At 47.7% G+C, this 20552-nt stretch overlaps 1 protein-coding gene across 5 annotated transcripts in view; it reads right to left on the bottom strand.

The window, feature by feature from the left end:
* Positions 1-2260: 2260 nt before the first annotated feature.
* Positions 2261-20552, bottom strand: part of KIAA1671 (KIAA1671 ortholog) — a 248064-nt gene continuing 229772 nt past the window's right edge. For 3 of the 5 annotated variants that reach the window (XM_055254245.2, XM_055254250.2, XM_055254249.2), the window contains 4 exons: positions 17982-18106; positions 14538-14680; positions 8952-9034; positions 2261-7320 (listed from right to left, as the gene is read on the bottom strand). In XM_055254245.2, coding sequence (XP_055110220.2) covers positions 8956-9034; positions 14538-14680; positions 17982-18106 — 347 coding nt within the window. In that variant the 3' untranslated portion in view covers positions 2261-7320; positions 8952-8955. Of the gene's footprint in view, positions 7321-8951; positions 9035-12461; positions 14416-14537; positions 14681-17981; positions 18107-20552 lie in introns of those variants that run through there. The other 2 variants (XM_055254246.2, XM_055254247.2) reach the window with 2 other exon arrangements.

The raw sequence follows: 20552 nt of genomic DNA, 5'->3' as shown, positions 1-20552 counted from the left end.
GTGCCTGTCTCCTCAGCCACAGCCTCTGATGACTTCCTGGGGGCAGATGGACCTCACTGGCTTTGTGGGGAGCCCAGCAGTGCCAGGCAAGGGGCACGGTGTGCAGCTCTCCGGTGTCTCCCCACAACCACCAACTCCCTTTCTTTGGTTTCTTGGGGTCACCATTTCCTATTGAGTCACATGCAACCTTTGGAAAAATTCTAGTTCTTAAAGTGAGGGACCCCAGACACTCTCCACTTTCTATGTGCCATGTGGCCTAAATTTTAAGTCAGATCACCCGAACCATACTCTCCAACTTGGGCGCAAATCCACCCAATTGTTTCCATAGGATGCTGTCACAGAACTGACAGACTGACTTTCTTCATGTAGAAGACACGCACAAATAACAGCTACCATTTACTGAACACCTACTACATGCAAGGCATTGTTCCAGCTTCACAAGCATTGTATGGAATTCTCACCCAGCCATCCTTAGGGGAGGAATTCTGATTCCATTTTATACATGGAGAAACTGAGTTCAGAGAGATGAACTCATTTACTCAGAATCACACAGCAGAGAGAAGGGGCTGGCCTACTCCAGGGCCTGGGCTCTTAACCTCAATAGAAATAAAGTGACCATCACAGTCAACTTATTTATGACCAAAGAAAAGGTAGATCCAGGTATTTTAATTTTTTTTTTTTTAGAGGTAGGATCTTGCTACATTGCCCAGGCTGGACTCAAACTCCTGGGCTCAAGCAATCCTTTCTCCTCAGTGTCCTGAGTAACTGGAACTATAGCCATGTGCCACTGCACCCAGCTTCCAGGAATTTTTTAAGTGTCTAACAAAGTATAATTTTGCCTGTAATCAGTATCTAATAAGTGATTATTTTATGAATAAAATTATACTGGAGCAAAGGAGTGAGTTGACAAGGTTTTCTTTTGTTGTTGTTGGTATTTGTTTTTGGCTAAAATCCTCAAGTCAGCATAAAACCCAGTTACAGGCCGGGCGTGGTGGCTCATACCTGTAATCCCAACACTTTGGGAGGCCGAGGTGGGTGGATCACAAAGTCATGAGATTGAGACCATCCTGGCTAACACAGTGAAACCCCGTCTCTACTAAAAACACAAAAAATTAGCCAGGCGTGGTGGCAGGCACCTCTGGTCCCAGCTACATGGCAGGCTGAGGCAGGAGAATGGTGTGAACCCAGGAGGTGGAGCTTGCAGTGAGCCAAGATCGTGCCACTGCACTCCAGCCTGGGCAACAGAGCAAGACTCCGTCTCAAAAAACAAACAAACAAAAACCCAGTTACCCTGTACCCCTTAGAGGGAGATGGTGGTGAGATGCTGTGGATGACAGCTGGACCCTGAGTCAGGCAGATCCGTGTGACCTTGGACAAGTTCCTGAAGGTCTCAGAGCTACTGTCTCCTCACCATAAATGGGGAACTTTCTCTCTACTTGGGCCATTTTGGGAGGTCATGCAAGCAAAGCACTGCACACAGTATCTGTTATTTTTGACTTTTATTCCCAGCATCCTGCCTACTCTGGACAGTTCAAGCCAAAGGGCCACTTCCTGCTGAAGGTCACAGAAAGCAGTCAGTTTGGACCCCCTGAGTTGGGATGTAGTTGCTGCCAGCTGGGATAGAAGGAGGAAGGCAGAGGTGGGGATGGCGTGGCCCCCCCTCCCATCACATCTTTCAGGATCTTGCAGACCTACTGTGTGCTCAGCACTTTGATGTACCACATCTCCCCAATCTAGACTTTTCAACCTTGACACTACTGCCATTTGGGGTTGGGTCATTCTTTGTGGTGCGGTCAGGGTGGGAGCTGTCCTGTGCATTGTAGGATGCTGAGCAGCATCCCTGGCCTCTACTCACTTCCTGCAGCATCTTCTCTCCTCCTTGTGATAACCAGTAACGCCTCCTTTCATTACCAGACATGCTCTGGAGGGCACAATCCACCCAGTTGAGAACCACCACCTTAAATTCTTATCTGCAAATGTCCCGATCACCACTCCCACTGTATAGCTAAGGAGAACCAATGCTTAAAAGAAATCCCCAGCCAGGAGGTGGCAGAAGGAGGACTCAACCCCTTGTCAGTCTGAATGGAAATCCTGCCTTGTTTCCATGGCCTCCCATTCTGCATGGACACCCTCTCCCAGGACCCCAGCTCTGCCCTCTCACTGGCTGGCCCACAGCTCAGCACAGGACAGACTGACTCAGCCAGCAGTCAGGGCCTGCATGCGTGGGAGACTCTATTCATTCACACATGGACGCACCGACTTCTCCAATGCAACTTGCACCAAAGCTTTATTTGCTATTTTCATAGTCTGAATGCAACATCTTTGTACATGCAAAGGTCATCTTGTTTTATTGCAGTCGACCAGATTTCCAACTGCTCTTCTGTGCATATGAAACTTCTTTACAGTTACAAAATATAAAAGCACTTGTAGACGTCCAATACTCTGTGAGGTCTGGTAAGCCCTATTTGTTTTTACATTAAAAATATAAGTTTTTCTAGATGACTTCTCAGTCACACAGTTAGAGATTCTTTCTGGGATTGGATAAAGTGCCTCTCGTCTGCCTTCCGTTCAGAACTCCTAGAGCTTGTGAATTCCTAAGGCAATTGCAAGAACACCGCAGGCAGGAAGCTTAACTTTCCTACACAAAGAACTCAAGCTCCTTTTCTATCGTGACTCAAAAGATCTGAGGAAGGACCCAGAAGAAAGGTCAGGAAAATATATACTATACTTGTGTGTGTGTGTCTCTGTGCGTGTGTGTATACCTATCTATTTCCACGCCCCACCCCATCTTACAAAGCATTCTGAGGATCACAATCATCTGGGAAGTGCATGACTTTAGGATATTGGTATGATTTAGGAAATAGCACAGTACAAAATTATCTTCCATAACACAATATATTACCTTTGTGACCCCCCCTATTTACAGGATCTATAAGGCTATGTGGAATGAGATTATTAAAAAGCTCAAATTCAGCTGGGCATGGTGGCTCAGGCCTGTAATCCCAGCACTTTGGGAGGCTGAGGCAGTAGGATCGCTTGAGACCAAGTTTAAGACCAGCTTGGGCAATATAGCGAGATCCTGTTTCTACAAAACAGATTTAAAAAATCAGCTGGGCATGGTGGTGTGCGCCTGTCATCTAGGCTACTCTGGAGGTGGAGATGGGAGGATTGCTTGAGCCCAGGGGTTGGAGGCTGGAGTGAGCTATGATTGTGCCACTGCATTCCAGCCTGGCCAACAGAGCAAGACCGTGTCTCAAGAAAAGAAAAAAAAAAGTTCAAATTCTCTAGAAAACAGCGTAATTTGTAGCCGGTGTGATGCCAACAGGGATTGTCAAGGAAGTGCCCGTCCAAGTCATGGAAGATGATGTTATGGCACAGGTGTGAGAGCAACCACTGAAGGAGACTCTGGGAAGGCCAAAGGGGAGGGTGGGCTGAGGGGTGTCGATTTTAAGGGTTAACTTGCCAGAAACCTCAGGCCGACTTTCCAGAGCAGAGGGCCTAGCTTTCCGCCCTTCCCCCTGCAGGAGCCAATTTAGTCAAAAGAAAGAAAACTCTGGATTGGGGGGTGCAAAAGGAGACGCAGGCTGGCAAAGACCTGGCACATTCATGCCTACCAGCTTTCTGCGTGGCTCTAAACTTCCCGAGCCTGCCCAGAATTCCAACTGGGTGAGTCCTAGCAGCCTCTCAGCACACAGCAAGGGTTCCCCACTCGCTAAGGGGACCGAGCCCAAAGCAGATCCTCTTCAGATGTGGAGTGGGTCCTATCCCTCCAGCCCCTTGGAATCATGACGCCATGGAACTTCGGCTTTTGTGTTTTAACACACGGTGAGGGGGAAGGCACATTCAGAGACCACAGAATGTCTCCCCATCACTTATTCTGGTTTAAATATCTACACTGGGGAGGAGGGATTTTTATAGTTTGCAATTATGACTAGTTCCAGGAGCCATCTGGGGGCATATTATAAAGAAAAATTTTAAAGCATAGATCGACAAAGCAGCTGTCAGCACCAGGTCAGAGCAGCTGAGGTCTCTTTTAGGAAAATCATGCTAAGGGTCTTTCTAAATCCCTCGCCCAGCCTGTAAAGTTTAAAACCGCAGGCTCATGCCTATTTCTCTTCTGGCTTCTTGGTGATACCCTTAAGTTGGCCTCCCTTCCAGGGAGGCACAAAGGCAAACACAATTGTCTGAAACCACGTGATTTGGCTCATCTCCCTGGAAAACACTGCCATCTGATTGTCCTTTCCCTGAATCCTGAGGCTATCAGGTCAGGTTCACTCAAAATCCCAACATCCTAAAGACCACGAGGTTTCTCTTTCACCAGAGTTTCTCTGGTGGCATGGAGTAATCCTCCACAATACTGATTTCTGAGGCCTTGTCATGGATTTTCAAAGGCCAAAGGCCTCTGTTTCATTAGGCAAAGGACCATGAAGAAGGGTATCCACTGAAGAGGAAAAAGATACAGGCTTCTCAAAAGACCAGCTGTCAAAATGCTGATGTGCAAAGGGGTGGTGGAGGTGAGGAGGAAGAGAAATGAGGGAGAGAGAGATTGTACATATAGAGGATTTTCCATTCTGCATGAAACTCTCACTGAGGACAGCCAAAGCCCCAGGGGAGGAGGGTTAGATGAGGAGCGGATGACTCCATTGCACACAGATGATTAAGGCGTATTAAGTGAGTTTAAAAAGAAGACGACGGATTTCCAAAGGGGTCTCCAGGCAAAGTCTAGAAACTAGCATACAACGCCCCCTTGCTTAGCCTCAAAGAGAGCTCACTCCATTTAGAATGGGGCTAAGTAAATCACCCATTTGCCCAGCTATCTGCAAAGGCTCCCAATCATCAGTTACTTCGAACTTCATCGCACTGATCATAAGCAGGACTCAGAGGTCATGGCGGAGCCCGCATGAAAGAGGGTTGCTCTTGACCCACTGTGATTGTCTGCCCTGTGGTGCTGGAGGAGACAAGGTTATAGAAAAATAAAAGGGGATGAGGAAGATCTTCAGGGCTTGCCCTAGTCACTTTCAAGGAGCGTGAACTTTGTATATCCTAATTAACATAGAATTAAATTCATTATTTTTCCAATTAAGGTATGAGAGATTACGGAAAAAAAAATCTCCAGGTCAATCTCATTTTCAAGTGTGTTTCATTCCTGTCTGATATCCTTGAGCTGAGACATGACTAATTAAGAATTGAGAGTTTTGCATGAGGACCATCAATATATGCAAGGGCAGGTCCTTTCCTACTGCTTGAGATGGTACCAAGGGGTCCTTCCCACCTGAAGGAAAGACAGACAGCAGCCAAGATAAGAAGTCAGGATCAAAAGACTAGGAATGTGTTTTAGGCCAGGTGCGGTGGCTCACATCTGTAATCCAAGCACTTTGGGAGGCTGAGCGGGGAGAATTGCTTGAGCCCAGAAGTTCGAGACCAGCCTGGGCAACATGGTAAGACCCTTGTCTCTACAAAAATATTTAAAAATTAGCTGGTCATGGTAGCATACACCTGTAGTCCCAGCTACTTGGGAGGCTGAGGTGGGAGAATCACTTGGGCCTAGGTGTTAGAGGCTGCAGTGAGCTATGATCGTGCCGCTCCACTCCAGCTTGAGCAACAGAGTAAGACCTTGTCTCAGAAACACAAAACAAAACAAAACACTAGCAGGGTATTTTTAAAGGGGATCCTATTGACTTTGAAAGCCATAAGATCAAAATTATTATAAAACATAAACTAGATCTTTCAAAAAGAATTCAGCTGAAGCAGTTGCAGGCATGAATCCCCAAATGGCCACAGAGAACTGATGACTAATTCAGGGAATGAAGAGAAAACAAACTATCATCAGCAGGGCCAAACTCCCAAACCCAGATGCATGAGGCTCCCAGGTGTAAAAGGCTGGGTGGGTGACATGGTCTGGCAATTGCTCATCAGTAACCAAAGCTCATTGAACAGGACACAAGGTGGGCTCCTGCCTCACAGTCCTGCAGTTGCTGTCCCTGGTGCTGAACAGCAACTGCCTCACCAGGGCCCAGGTGTTTATCCTAACCTAAAGAAACAGGACTTCTATCCACGCCCATCCACCCACTAAGACAGTGAAGAGGGGTAAAGGAAGATGAGGGAGGAAGCTGAGATAGAGAGACAAATGAACTCCTGAGAGGTAGCCAGGGAGAAGGGAAGCATGTTTTGACAGCGTTTGCAAATAATGGATTCATCGAGAAAGATGGGGGAAAATGAGGTGAGCAAAAGCAAAAAGTACCCTTCATTCATGCATCTGTTCTGAGGCCAGTTTGGACCAACTCCTCCATGCCAGCAGCCCAGCCCAGGTCATGTTCAAAGAAGGCTCTGGAGAAAAAGATTCCTAGGGCAGGTCTGATGATTCAGTGGCAAAGGCACCACCCACTTGGGCTGCAGTTTATGAACCCTTAAGGCCAAGGGGCAAAGGTCACCCTACCGAAACCAGAGCTCAAATGAAAAGAAGCCATGGAAATAAATAGAAGAGTGACAATTATAACTTCTAAACAGCTTGGATAGGGATAAGATAACCTGAGGTGACTGGATACTTCAGAACAAATTATTCCCACATCTTTCCTCCTGTCCTTTAACGTAAACACATACATAACTATCAAGTTTCAAAGAAAATTAGCTGAATTATTGCTTTATCACCTTCTAAAGCAAACAAAAATGACATACAATAACATAGGCCAACGATGCACACAGCCCCACTAGAAAGAGAAATACACATAATCAGGGAGAGTATGTTTAAAAATTGGAACTGCTGATTCCTCGAGGGGAAGGAGGAACTCACCAAAAAAAAGAATAAAAAACCTCAACCCAGCGGTAATACCCTGCACTGAGACTACAGCAGGAAATGAACAGTTTGATCTTCCTTGGAAATGTCCTTCCAAAAAAAAGACCTGCCCTGGGGTCGGGTGAGGAGGTGCTTTCACAAATTCAGGTGTTTTTCAGAACCTGGGGAGACAATTCCAGCATCACGCTGATGTTCTTGGAGCTGATGAAGGTGTCTAAAATAGGTAGAAATGCAAATTTTTACATAAAAAGCAAAACCACCCACATGGACATTTCTGGGCAGCCTGGCTCCTTTCCCAGCCTGAAGTGCTGTCTGGGGAGATGAGCGAGTGCTCCTGGAGGTTGGGTCTTCCCGTCTGGATCCAGAGAGAGCCTGGCGAGGACAGGGGCACTGGATAGCATTCTCAATCCAATGGGAAGGGCCCAGGCACGTAAGCATTGTGCAGGAAGAAATGGCAGCAGCTCGGCCTCGTCTGCAGGTTCTGATGGTTAAGGCTTCTGTTACGTAGACGTGGCAGTGTTCCCTGCCTGGAGAGGAAGGGACAGTCCTGGTGTCAGCAGTGGGAACATTTGGCTCCATTTCTCTCTACCCTCAGTCCTTAAAATCTCACCTGATATTCTCCAATAAAGTCACCCCTAGAAGCCTAAGGTCACAAAGGAGATTTTTTGTGTTAGGGGGAAAGGGGAGGTGAGGAGGGTGGCAGGCATGGAATACAGTGAAACCAACATGAAATTTAGGGTCAGGTCAGGGTTCCAGTCTCAATTCTGAGCCTCAGTTTCCTCAAAGGGGTTGCTGGAGGCTTAAATGAGATATTACATGTACTGCACCAAACACAAAATAAACACAGGTCCCGATCCCTTATCCAAATCCCTTGAGCATAGTTTTATTTGGGAATTTATAATTTTTAGAATTTATTATACATACACACACATGTGCATCATACATATATAATCATGTAATATATACACATATATGTATATATATACATATGTAACACCACCATAATCAAGCAGATAATATTCCTGCAGTGTATTATGAACATTCATCTAAAGTGGGGAAAATAGAGTCAAAGTAGAATTATATTTACTCAGGTCAGGTTTCACCACTGAGTTAGGAAAAAGCTTTGGTTTTGCAGGGCTTTCTGGAATTTGGCTTTGTGGATAAGGGATGGGGAGTCTCTTGTGCTCAACACATCAATGCTGACTTTGATGGTGCACGTACCATGAGCTCCTATACTGAGGAGAAACAGGCAGCGCTCGGTCAAGCACCACAGGTGCATTCTCAGTGAGCCCTGAGGACAGCTCGGTGGTGTGGACACTGCTAACCCATTTTACAGATGAGGAAACTGAAGTCCATGATGTTCAGTCATTTGCAACTTACACCAGGGCCTATCTAATCGTAATTTTTAATGTGTATTTTTTCAAATTCATTTTTAACTACATAGGTTGTATATGAAACATTCCCCCTATAAAAATTGTAACCATTTCTGGCTGGGCGCAGTGGCTCACACCTATAATCCCAGCACTTTGGGAGCCCAAGACGAATGGATCACCTGAGGTCAGGAGTTCGAGACCAGCCTGTCCAACATGGTGAAACTCCAACTCAACAAAAAATATAAAAATCAGCTGGGCATGGTGGCAGGCACCTGTAATTCCAGCTACTTGGGAGGCTGAGGCAGGAGAATCGTTCGAACCCGGGAGGCAGAGGCTGCAGTGAGCCAAGATCCGAGATTGCATCATTGCACTCCAGCCTGGGTGACAAGGGCGAAACTCCGTCTCAAAAAAAAAAAAAAAAAAAAGTAACCATTTCTAATTAAGCTAACCTCTGATGTCCCACCCTTTTGTTTTATCAGAGGGGACTGTGATGCAGCTAGAAGGGCCAGCCAAGTGCATGAGCCCAGAGCCCCAGTCACCTGCCTCCTGGCCTGGTACCTTTCCCCCTCTCCAGGCAGCCCAGCTTTGTTTTCTCCCTAAATGGAAACAGACATAACCATCCTCTTTGCAGGAACTCAGAACACCCCCCACCCCTCACTTTTCCCCTTGCACAGACTCTTTCCTTGGGTACAACAGCCCCAGTCTCTGAGGTGTGGCCCCCCTGAGTTCCCCATTCCTGCGACTGCAGGGCTCTTCCCAGGTTCCCCAACAGAGCCCCTTCATACCTGGTCAAACTTGGTTCTCATAAAGACTTTGCCTCTTCTTGGATTTCAATTCCTTTAGCCACTGGGGAGAGGGTTCATCCGACCTGAAACCACAAAGCCAGTTAAGAGACTAGTTGAAACCAGACTGTGGGCTCCTTGTGGGCAGGACTGAGTGGTCCCAACTGTCTATCCCTGGGCCCAGGCAGGGCTGGGGCAAGCACTCAGAGGTGGCAAAGATGCCCGTATTAACGGGACTGATAAGCAAGAAGTAGAAATTAACCACAGTGTCCAATGATAGAGAATATTAAATACATCTGGGATCCCCAACCCCCTGGGCCACAGACCGATACTGGTCCACGGCCTGTTAGGAACAGGGCCATACAGCAGGAGGTGAGTGGTGGGCGAGTGAGTGAAGCTTCATCTGTATTTCACAGCCGCTCTCCATCACTCACATTCCACCTGATCTCTGCGCCCTGTCAGATCAGCAGCGGCATTAGATTCTCATAGGAGTGTGAACCCTATTGTGAACTGTGCATGCAAGGGATCTAGGTTGCGAGCTTCTTATGAGAATCTAATGCCTGATGATCTGTCACTGTCTCCCGTTACCCCCAGATGGAACCATCTAGTTGCAGGAAGACAAGCTCAGGGTTCTCACTGATTCTACATTACTGTGAGTTGTAGAATTATTTCATTATAATTACAATGTAATAATAATAGAAATAAAGCACATAATGAATGTAATGTGTTTGAATCATCACAAAACCACCCCCCATAGCCCTGCTCTGTGGAAAAATTGTCTTTCACAAAATTGGTCCATGGTGCCAAAAAGGTTGGGGACCACTGAAATAAATCACAATATATCCGTTCTATGAGATAATCTGCAGGTATAAAAATTTATCTTAGTTGGACACAGTGGCTCGTGCCTGTAACTCCAACACTTAGGGAGGCAGAGGCAGGAGGATAGCTTGAGCCCAGGAGTTTGAGACCAGCCTGGGCAACACAGTGAAACCCCATTCTCCATAAAAAGCAAACAAACAAACAAAAAATTCGTCCTATAATTTCCATCCATCTATTTGTCATGCAAATAGCTATTCATCCTTCCATCTCTCTATCCAGGTAAGTGTCTGTGATGGTTAGTTTTATGCATCAACTTAAACCTAATGTGTACCCAGATATTTGGTCAGACATTATTCTAGATGTTTATGCAAAGATATTTTTTCTTAGATGAGGTTAACATTTAAATCAGTAGGTGCTGAGTAGCGCAGACTACCCTCCATGATATGAAAGGGCCTCATCTACTCAGTTGAAGGCCTGAATAGAGAAAGACTGGCCTCGCCAGGTGCGGTGACTCACGCCTGTAATCCCAGCACTTTGGAAGGCCGAGGTGGGCGGATCACAAGGTCAGGAGATCGAGACCATCCTGGCTAACACGGTGAAACCCTGTCTCTACTAAAAATACAAAAAAATTAGCCAGGTGTGGTGGCGGGCACCTGTAGTCCCAGCTACTCGGAAGGCTGAGGCAGGAGAATGGCGTGAACCTGGGAGGCAGAGGTTGCAGTGAGCCCAGATGGCGCCACTGCACTCCAGCCTGGGCGACAGAGCGAGACTCCGTCTCAAAAACAAAAAAAGAAAAAGACTGGCCTCCCAGGAAGAAGAGGGAAGCCTTTTGGACTTCAACTCTTTCTCACATCTCCAGCCTGCTGGTCTACTCTGTAGATTTGGGACCCACCTGCCTCCACAATTACATGAGCCAATTCCTTAAAATCAATCTCTATACATACATACATGCGTCTACACGTGCATACATATATATATATGTACATGTATATACAGCTGACCCTTGAACAACACAGTGTGAACTGTGTGGGTCCACTTGGATTTTCTTCTGCCTCTGCCACCCGAGGCAGCAAGACCAATCCCTCCTCTTCCGCCTCCCCCTCAGCCTACTCAATGGGAAAACAATAAGGATGAAAGATGAAGACCTTTATGATGATCCACTTCCACTTAATGAACAGGAAATATATTTTCTTTTCCTTATGATTTTATTAATAACATCTTTCCTCTAGCTTACTTTATTGTAAGAATATATAAAATATAACATATAAAATATACGTATGTGGTTATGAATGAGGCTTCTGGTCAACACTAGGCTATTAGTAGTTAAATTTTAGGAAGTCAAAAGCTACATGCAGATTTTTGACTAAGTAGGAAGTCAGTACCCCTAATCTCTGCCTTGTTCAGGGATCAACTGTATTTACACACTTACACACACACACACACACACACACACACCCCCGACTGGCTCTGTTTCTCTGGAGAACTCTGAACAATACAATGCCCATAAGACATACAGAGATTCCTTTTATCGAAGGTCAACAATAATTGTTTTGGGGAGGTGAGATTTGTTGAAACTTTTTTTTTTTTTTTTGAGATGGAGTCTTGCTCTGTCGCCCAGGCTGGAGTGCAGTGGCGCCATCTCGGCTTGCTGCAAGCTCTGCCTCCTGGGTTCACGCCATTCTCCTGCCTCAACCTCCCAAGTAGCTGGGACTACAGGCGCCCGCCACCACATCCGTCTAATTTTTTGTATTTTTAGTAGAGATGGGATTTCACTGTGTTAGCCAGGATGGTCTTGATCTCCTGAGCTTGTGATCCGCCCACCTCGGCCTCCCAAAGTGCTGGGATTACAGGCGTGAGCCACCATGCTCAGCCTGTTCAAACTTTTTTAAATGAAAGAACACATACAGAAAGGTACTCAAATCAAAATGTGCACAGCTCAATGAATTTTCTCAAAGTGAATACATCTGAGTAGCCACCATCTACACGGTACTACTTTTGAGTTTTATTTTTTTACCTTCTTCTTAGCAGTTTTCTGTGTTCTCAGAATTTCTTACAATGAGAACACATCATTGTAATAAAAAACAATAAAGTCAGGCCAGGCACGGTAGCTCATGCCTGTAATCCTCGTGCTTTGGGAGGCAGACGATTGCCCAGGAATTCGAGACCAGCCTGGGCAACATGGCGAAATCCTGTCTCTACAAAAAAATACAAAAGTTAGCCAGTCATGGTGGCACACAACTATGGTCCCAGTCACTCATGGAGGCTGAGGCGGGAGGATTCACCTGAGACTGGGGAGGTTGAGGCTATAATCACGGCATTGCATTCCAGCCTGGGCAACAGAGTGAGACCCTGTCTCAAAAACAAAAAAATAAAGCAAAATAAAAACCAATCAAGTCACCATTGTTTAAAACTTTATTCAAGAAAAAAAATCATGTTTATGAAGATTGTTAAATGGGCACGGGAAAACATTCATATAGAACACGGAGCAGAGGAATCAAACTATGCAAACGTCGTGATCTCAGCTACGTTACAAAGAAAAAGAAAATGGAAGGAGAGATGCCCAGATATCAACAGTAGTGGTCTTTGCACAGTAGGATCGTGGATGATTTTCTTTTCCCCTTTGTATTCTTTCTGTATTTTCTACAGCAAAGACCTACTGCTTTTAGAATCAAACACACATGCACACAAGACGTGACTGATTCTCTTCTCAGAGAAAGTTCCTGAGACCTGTGGCCCTGGAGGTGTCGGAAAAGATGCTGGCCTGGTTGGTGGTACAGTGGGGGTCTGCACCTGAGGGGATGAGAGATGAGGTGACTCTGGAGTCTACAGGCAGACCTCCAACTGCTATGCCTGCCAGCCTAGGAATGAGGAAGAAGAGGGCCCCCCGGGCAGATGGGGGTCTAGGGTACTCCAGACTTCAGCCAAGCTTTGCCTAATAGTGGAACACAAGCGCAGGCCTCCAGAGGTGCCTCTGAGACCCTAGTCTGCGGGTTCCTCTAGCCACAGAGAAATGCTGGAGCCCTCCACTGACGCTGGAGCCGGAATTCTGGCATTACCAGAGCAGGGAGGCACTGTCTCAACTATGGCCCTGTCTTTCTCTAATGTCTCACCTTCTGGTTCCTACAGCCCACTCTGTGCTATGCATTTTACACTGCCTGAGGCTCCCAGGTACATCTGGCCTCCAGGCCTTTGCATGTGCAGTGGCTTTAGCCTGGGATCCCCTCTCACTGCCCGTGGTCTAGCTAAGACCCAATTGTCCACCATGATTCAGTTCAAGTATCTCCTTCTCTTGGAAGCTTCTTTTTTTTTTTATTAGAGAGGCAGGGACTCACTGCATTGCCCAGACTGGAGTGCAGTGGCACGATCATAGCCTCCATCTCCTGGGCTCAAGGGATCCTCCCACTTCCGCCTCTGGAGTAGCTGGGACCACAGACAGGCATGTGCCACCACAGCCAGCTAATTTTTTTTCTTTTCTTTATTTCTTTTTTTATTTTTCGTGACAAGGTCTCATTCTGTAGTCCAGGCTGGAGTGCAATGGTGCAATCATAGCTCACTGCAGCCTCCAACCCCTGGCCTCAAGCAATCCTCTCACAAAGTCCTGGGACTATAGATGTGAGCCACTGCACCCAGCTGGAAGTCTTTTCTGCCGCCCATCCTCAAGTGTGCATTATGAGCCCTTCCTCTGCCTCCCTCCATCACAGGGGTCAGAGAAAGGGCCAGAGAGTAAAATATTCCTGATTCTGTGGGCTGTGGGGCATCTGTGCTACTTCTTAACTCTGCAGTGGTAGCACTGAAGCAGTTATAGACAATACATAAATGAATGCATGTGGCTGTGTTCCAATAAAGCTTACTTACAAAAACAGATTTGGCCTGTGGGCCATAGCTTACCCACTCTTGCTCTGATCCAGCCAGCACTTACTATCATTACAAATCTAGCATCAGGAACAATCCCTAACTTTCATGGGTTAACAGTGCTCATGGTAAGATTTCCACTCTGCTTCACTGAGTACTTCTGCATCCCAGGGCTCAGGCACAGGGCTTTAGACACACTCTTGTTTCATCCTCATGGCCACCTCAGAAGGTTAGGAGGTTAGAAAACCCACTTTACAGAAGAGGAAACTGAGGTTCAGGAGGTCAAGTACCTTTTCCCACGTCATGCAGCTCTTAAGCAGCAAAGCTGGAATTAAAACCCTGGCTGTGTGACCTTAGATCCCCTGTTCCTAACCTCCACCTCCAGCTGCTGAAACACCCCAGTCTGAGAGCCTCCTGCGGGGCAGAAGCTGCTTTGTGCTCATCTCTACACAGAGCAGCCCAGGATCGGGACAGCTGTTCCACGAAGGGAGGGAGTGAAACTGATCTCATTCAACCTGGCCATGCCCTTTGATCCACCTTCCCAGGTCCCCCAGATCTCTGAAGATAAAGATACTTCCCCGAAGGGTAACAGGAGGGAGAATGCCTCAGTTTCCCCATTGGTCTGGAGCGGGCTAAACTGGATCAGTAGTTCTCCAACAATGGTGCCCTGGCGTTCCATGTAGGAGGTGGCAGGGGGCGGGGGAAGAGGAGAGGCCAGCTGGCCTGATTCCCCGGCCTCTGTTGTACTTTTCAGGTATCCGCGTGTTGAGAATTCACATGAACAAAGCTTCTGCTGCTAGAGAAAATTAAAAAGTTGAAACTCTCTTCTATTCAGCTCTAAAACCGATGCAAGCACCTCTCTAAAAGTATAGCCTGAGTTTGGAAGGAGAAGGACCCCCATTCCCCAAGACCTCTCACCTCTCATCCTTGTCCATGCTGGAAGGCAGCACACGACTGCCCAGCACCCCAGGCTGGAAGGGGGACTTGGGGCTCTTGGGCTGGGGTGCCCAGCTGGGGGTCTCGCCAGGACTGTCCACCTCTGGCCTCTTGTGCAGCTGAGCCTGGGGAGAGAAGAGAGCTGAGTCTGTAAACCGCCCTTTGTCTGGTGAATGGCCCCCTCCCATGGCAATGTCAGGTACGATGAGCCTTCTGTAAACACTCGGGGGTCCCTGAATCAGAATAAACCCAGACAGGAAACACGGGGGCTGAGAAAAGTCAGAGGTCTGGCATTCCAGGCAGCCACCCTCGACCCCCAAGATCAAATCACCACCCAAACCCCACATAATCACATTCTCTTTTGCTGAAAAGCCACCATTTGTAGTGTGCTCAGTGCACGGCATGCCACCCTGAGAACCCTACATGGAGAGAGCAGCTCCCTCCATCCAACAGCTGCAGCTTAGCTCCGTTCCGTTACTTACTCCTGGAGCCATGTAAATAAAATGAAGTTTTTGACAGTCCATTAGAGTCCCATAAGAAAACCAGAGGGCAAATATCCACCCATTTTTGGAGGGCAGGTTGGGAATGGAATACAATGGTGTGCATAAAATTCCCTTGTGGGACCTGAGGTGTGAGTGGTGGCAAGTGGCTTCTCTCTCCCAGGCATGCTGGGTTAGCCCCCGGCAACAGCAGTCATCACCATTGTCCACTGATAGCTTCTGTGCACTGATCACCCATCATTTGTGCTCTACCAGGCTCAAGTAATATGACAAATGTGAGTTCGTTCCATGTGTGTATGATTCTTTTAGGGCAGATCCTGGCTTTCCCCATTTTACAGGGCGAGAGAGCCCAAAGCTCAAAGGTCAAGCCCGAAGTCACACAGCTTTTATGAACTGGGATTCACACCGGGTCTGCCCGTAGCCCAACTCCAGGGTTCTTTCTAGGACAAGCCCTGCAACCTCCCCTGGTTGTTAATAATTGCCTAAAACTGTTGTGGTAGAGATTAAAGTTTAAGCTAACATTGATGAATGAATGGCCAGAGCCCCGTTTTCACAGAGCACAGTGGACTGGAGCTGTGTTCTGGAATCCCAAGATCTGCCTCAGCAGTTACTCGGTGCATCCACATGGGAGCCCCAAGGCCTCCATCTCACCTACACCCAGGGCCTGTGGCTGTCTGCCTCCTGCGTTAGGCTACCTTATAAGATCATTTGCTTTGTGGCAAGAAAGAAAATGAAGGAAGGAAGGAAGGAAAGAAGGGAGGGAGGGAGGGAGGGAGGGAGAGGGGAAGGCCGGATGCGGTGGCTCACGCCTGTAATCCCAGCACTTTGGGAGGCCGAGGCAGGCGGATCAGGAGGTCAGGAGATTGAGACCATCCTGGCTAACACAGTGAAACCCCATTTCTACTAAAAATACAAAAAATTAGCCAGGCATGGTGGCTGGCACCTGTAGTCCCAGCTACTTGGGAGGCTGAGGCAGGAGAATCGCTTGAACCCGGCAGGCGGAGCTTGCAGTGGATCATACCACTGCACTCTAGCCTGGGAGACAGAGCAAGACTCTGTCTCAAAAAACAAAAAAAAGAAGAAAGAAAGAAAGAAAGAAGGAAGGAAGGAAGGAAGGAGGGAGGGAGGGAGGGAGGGAGGGAGGGAGGAGGGAGGGAGGGAGGGAGGGAGGGAGGGAGGAAGGAAGGAAGGAAGGAAGGAAGGAAGGAAGGAGAAAGAGGAAGGGAGGAAGGGAGGGAGGGAGGGAGGGACAGAGGGAGGGAAAGAAAGTCAGAAAACCTCCAACCTAGTTCTAGTGACTGAAAGATGTTCACACTTTAAGGGCCTGTAAAATCAATTACAGACACAAGCACGCATCTACTACTGCCTGACTTTCTATTCTTGGAAGAAATGACAGAAAAGCAAAACTTCCGTCTACTACAGGAGCAAGAGTCACGGCGCTCCCACATGGGGATTGCGTGGCCTGCATGGGATACACAGAGTTGAGAAATTCCACCAACAGTTCAGGCTCGTTTGCCTTCATTTCTTCAATAAAAGGGGAAAGAGCTACCTTTTGCTAGGTTGCTGGAGCATAAAGTGAGTTTGCAAGCACATGATGTCTGACACAGAACAGGGGGGCAAAAGGGCCTCTTTCCTCACCCAAATTAAGTGCCATTTGGTTCCAGGACTATGAGAGACACTTGTGAGAGTTGGAGATGGGGAGGAGGGAGGCAGCTCAGCCTTTCCCTCGGCATTGCGTAATACAGTTGGCATTCTGGTGCAATTTGGGAGACTGGGACGTGGTTCCAGAACTGGCTTCCTGTGTCATCTGGTATCGAAATGATCATTTTCTGTGCCTGCCTTCCCCAGCAGACCGGATTCCTCAAGGGCTTCAGGAGCCTGGGTTTGTTCACTCCTGCTTCTCTGACGCTCAGCACTGGTGAGCGTCACCAGTTGGATTCTCAGCCCACTTTACAGATAAGCAAACCAAGGCTTAGCTATGACACCAAACAGAGCAGCAGGTTTGGGGGCGGAGGAGAGTCAGAAAGCGGAGATTAAGCAACACAGGGCCACTGGTGAAATCCAAGTAAGTTGGTAGTATTGTTAATGGTAGAAGCCAATTCCCTAATTTTGCCAATGTGCTATGGTCATGTGAAATACTATCACGTGGGTGAAGCTGAGTGAAGGATATGGAGAAACTCCCTGGGTTATTTTTGCAACTTCCTTTGAATCTTAAACTATTTCAAAAATGGAAGGAATGAAGGAAGGAGGAAGGAAGGAAAAAAGAAAGGATAAAAAAGGATGGACAAAAAAGAAAGGAAGGAAGAAAAGAGAAAGGGAGGGAGGAAAGAAAGAAGAGAAAGGGAGGGAGGAAAGAAAGAAGAGAAAGGGAGGGAGGAAAGAAAGAAGAGAAAAGGAAGGAGAAAGGGAGGGAGGAAACAGAGAAAGAGGTAGGAAGGGGGGAGGAAGAAGGGACAAAAGGAAGGAGGGAAAGAGGGAGACAGGGAGGGAGGGAGGAAGAGAGGAAGGAAAGGAAGGAAAGGAAGGAAGGAAGGAAGGAAGGAAGGAAGGAAGGAATCTTTTTTTTTTTTTTGAGATGGAGTCCCGCTCTGTTGCCCAGACTGGAGTGCTGTGGCACGATCTCGGCTCGCTGCAAGCTCCGCCTCCCAGGTTCACGCCATTTTCCTGCCTCAGCCTCCTGAGTAGCTGGGACTACAGGCGCCCGCCACCACACCCGGCTAATTTTTTCTATTTTTTAGTAGAGACGGGGTTTCACCATGTTATCCAGGATGGTCTCGATCTCCTGACCTCGGGATCCGCCTGCCTCGGCCTCCCAAAGTGCTGGGATTACAGGCGAGAGCCACTGTGCCTGGCTGGAATCTGTTCTTTATGCTGCTAAGGTTGAGGAGCACGCCCACCAGGTGACTCTTGGTGAGAGGTCTGGTACCTTTAGCACTGCCGGATCCATGCCTGGAAACGCGGGCATCCTCTGAGGATGGCTGACGGGGGTCCTCTCAGCTTTGGATGGCTTCTCCTCCTCATCTGACTCTTCCTTCCTCAGTGATTTCTCTTCTGTTGCAAAGAAAAGGGCACTGAAGTCATCGGCAGCTGCCATGTATTGAGGTCCTACATGCCAGATAATTTGCACACAGTATCTCATGCAATGCTCACATCAGACCTGCACAGAAGACGCTATGGCCCATTTTACAGATGAGGACCACCCAGGTGCCTGCTTTCATGCTCTCTCTTCCCACAACTCTGCTTCTTGCCAGAAGATACTGACAACAGGCAGAGTAGGTTTTCTTTTGTGGGAGGACACAGGCAAACCCATCTCCTGGGCCCTTGGCTCATTCCAAGTCAGGGAAATAGAAGGAAATCTTTGGCGGAGGCAGGAAAGTAGATAGGAATGCTTTCAGCCAACAATGCACCGAGGTTATGCTCTCAGAGGAGAATGTGGAGAGCTTCGTGTGTCTTATGGAAAGGCGGCCCAAAGGTGGACCAGGAAGCCATTTTCCTTGACCCTGGCTCCCCTTTCCAGGACTTAACCCCAGCCCCGTGCTTGAGGCCGAGCTGATAACTCAAGCTTTTGGGTGATGGGCTGCCTGTCCCACTCTTCCAGGAGTGATATGGGAGGAGTTTCTACTTCCCTGAGACCAGGATGCTGGCATGGGCACAGTGAGGACTGGAGGAGGGGCGGGGATGAACGAGGCAAGACCTGGTGCTCTGGAGCCCTTGGGCTACCCGGGGAACTGAGGTACACTAAGAAAACACAGAACCAGCCTTCCCCATCCAGCCCCTGGCCGGCTCCTCAAGGCTGACGGGAGCTAGAGGTGCTGCTGCCACATTCCAGCTGGGGGTATTTGTGTGCTTTTGTCCCTATTATGGTCTTCATTTGCTCTAGGTGGCTTAATAGAGCTTGGCTCAGAAAACCAAGAAAGTGCAGAGAGGTCTCACCTGAGGCACTTAAACATTTCTTTTAGTAATAGAAATGTGATAGGAGTGGGAGAGAGAACTCTCCAAGCATTTCTTTTTGTTTTTTTTGGATACGGAGTCTCGCTGTGTTGCCTAGGCTGGAGGGCAGTGGTGCAATCTCGGCTCACTGCAAGCTCCGCCTCCCGGGTTCACGCCATTCTCCTGCCTCAGCCTCTCCGAGTAGCTGGGACTACAGGCGCCCGCCACCACGCCCGGCTAATTTTTTGTATTTTTAGTAGAGACGGGGTTTCACCATGGTCTCGATCTCCTGACCTCGTGATCCGCCCGCCTCAGCCTCCCAAAGTGCTGGGATTACAAGCGTGAGCCACCGGGCCTGGCCCAAGCGTTTCTTTAAGATATCTGGTCAGAAGCAATGCCCCTCACTCAACTCAGAGCCTGGTCTGACAACCTAATGTTTGCTATGGGCAAATCCCAAATGAACAAAGGCACCTACGATATGTTTTTGAGGACTAAAGGCTGTGTCTGGATAGAGTGGGCAGGTCAGCTGCTCTAGTTTCCATTGCAAGAAGAAATTTTGTTTCTTCTTCTTCTTCTTTTTTTTTTTTTTTTTTTGAGACGGAGTCTAGCTTTGTCACCAGGCTGGAGTGCAGTGGCGCGATCTCGGCTCACTGCAACCTCCGCCTCCTGGGTTCAAGTGATTCTCCTGCCTCAGCCTCCCAAGTAGCTGGGATTACAGGCACGTGCCACCATGCCCAGCTAATTTTTGTATTCTTAGTAAAGACAGGGTTTCACCATGTTGGCCAGAATGGTCTCAATCTCCTGACCTCGTGATCCACCCACCTCGGCCTCCCAAAGTGCTGGGGTTACAGGCATGAGCCACTGTGCCCGGCCTGTTTCTTCTTAAAAGTCTTTCATGGCTCTCCATCTACAGATGAAATCTAACTCCTTAGCAAAGCATCAGGGATCTCCATGATCTGGCCCCTGCCTGCCTGCCTTTCCAGCATATCCTGCTATTCCCAGCTTGAGCAACACGAAACTGCTTAGAGATGCTCCTGCCACACACAGAATGTTCTTTCCACATCTCTGTCCCTTTGATCTTATTGATACTTCTGCCTGGAATAACTTTCCCTAACTCATTATTATCCATTCTTCAAGATTCAGCTCAGGTTTTGATATGGTAAGCAGCCAAAGTAGTCCTTAGAAGAAAATGTATAGCCTCAAATGATGCATCAGAAAACAGAAAAGATTGATAATATACGGAATGATCTTTCAACTCAGGAATATAGAAAAAAGACCAGCGAGCAAACCTAAAGAGCATACAGGGGTGAATTTAATCAAAATAAAAGCAGAAATAGTAAAACCTTATTATGCTATGTCTCTGTCTCTTGTAACTCAAAGAGCCTCAATCAATATACTAACCTTCAAAACACTGTTTTACCTAGTTTCTGATAAGCTCTGCATAACAAGAAATCAGTTTCCTATGTAATTGTGTTCTAATGATCTACAGCCTTCCAAGTGAAGAATTTTTTCGTAGGGCTTAGTCTAAATCCTTCCTGCTGTTCAATGTGCTGTCTGAGGAGGAAAG

The sequence above is a fragment of the Symphalangus syndactylus genome, chromosome 18 (assembly GCF_028878055.3).
Source record: "Symphalangus syndactylus isolate Jambi chromosome 18, NHGRI_mSymSyn1-v2.1_pri, whole genome shotgun sequence".
NCBI classification, from domain to species: Eukaryota; Metazoa; Chordata; class Mammalia; order Primates; family Hylobatidae; genus Symphalangus; species Symphalangus syndactylus.
The sequence above is the reverse complement of the archived record's forward strand: the minus strand, read 5'-3'. Positions and strand labels throughout refer to the sequence as shown.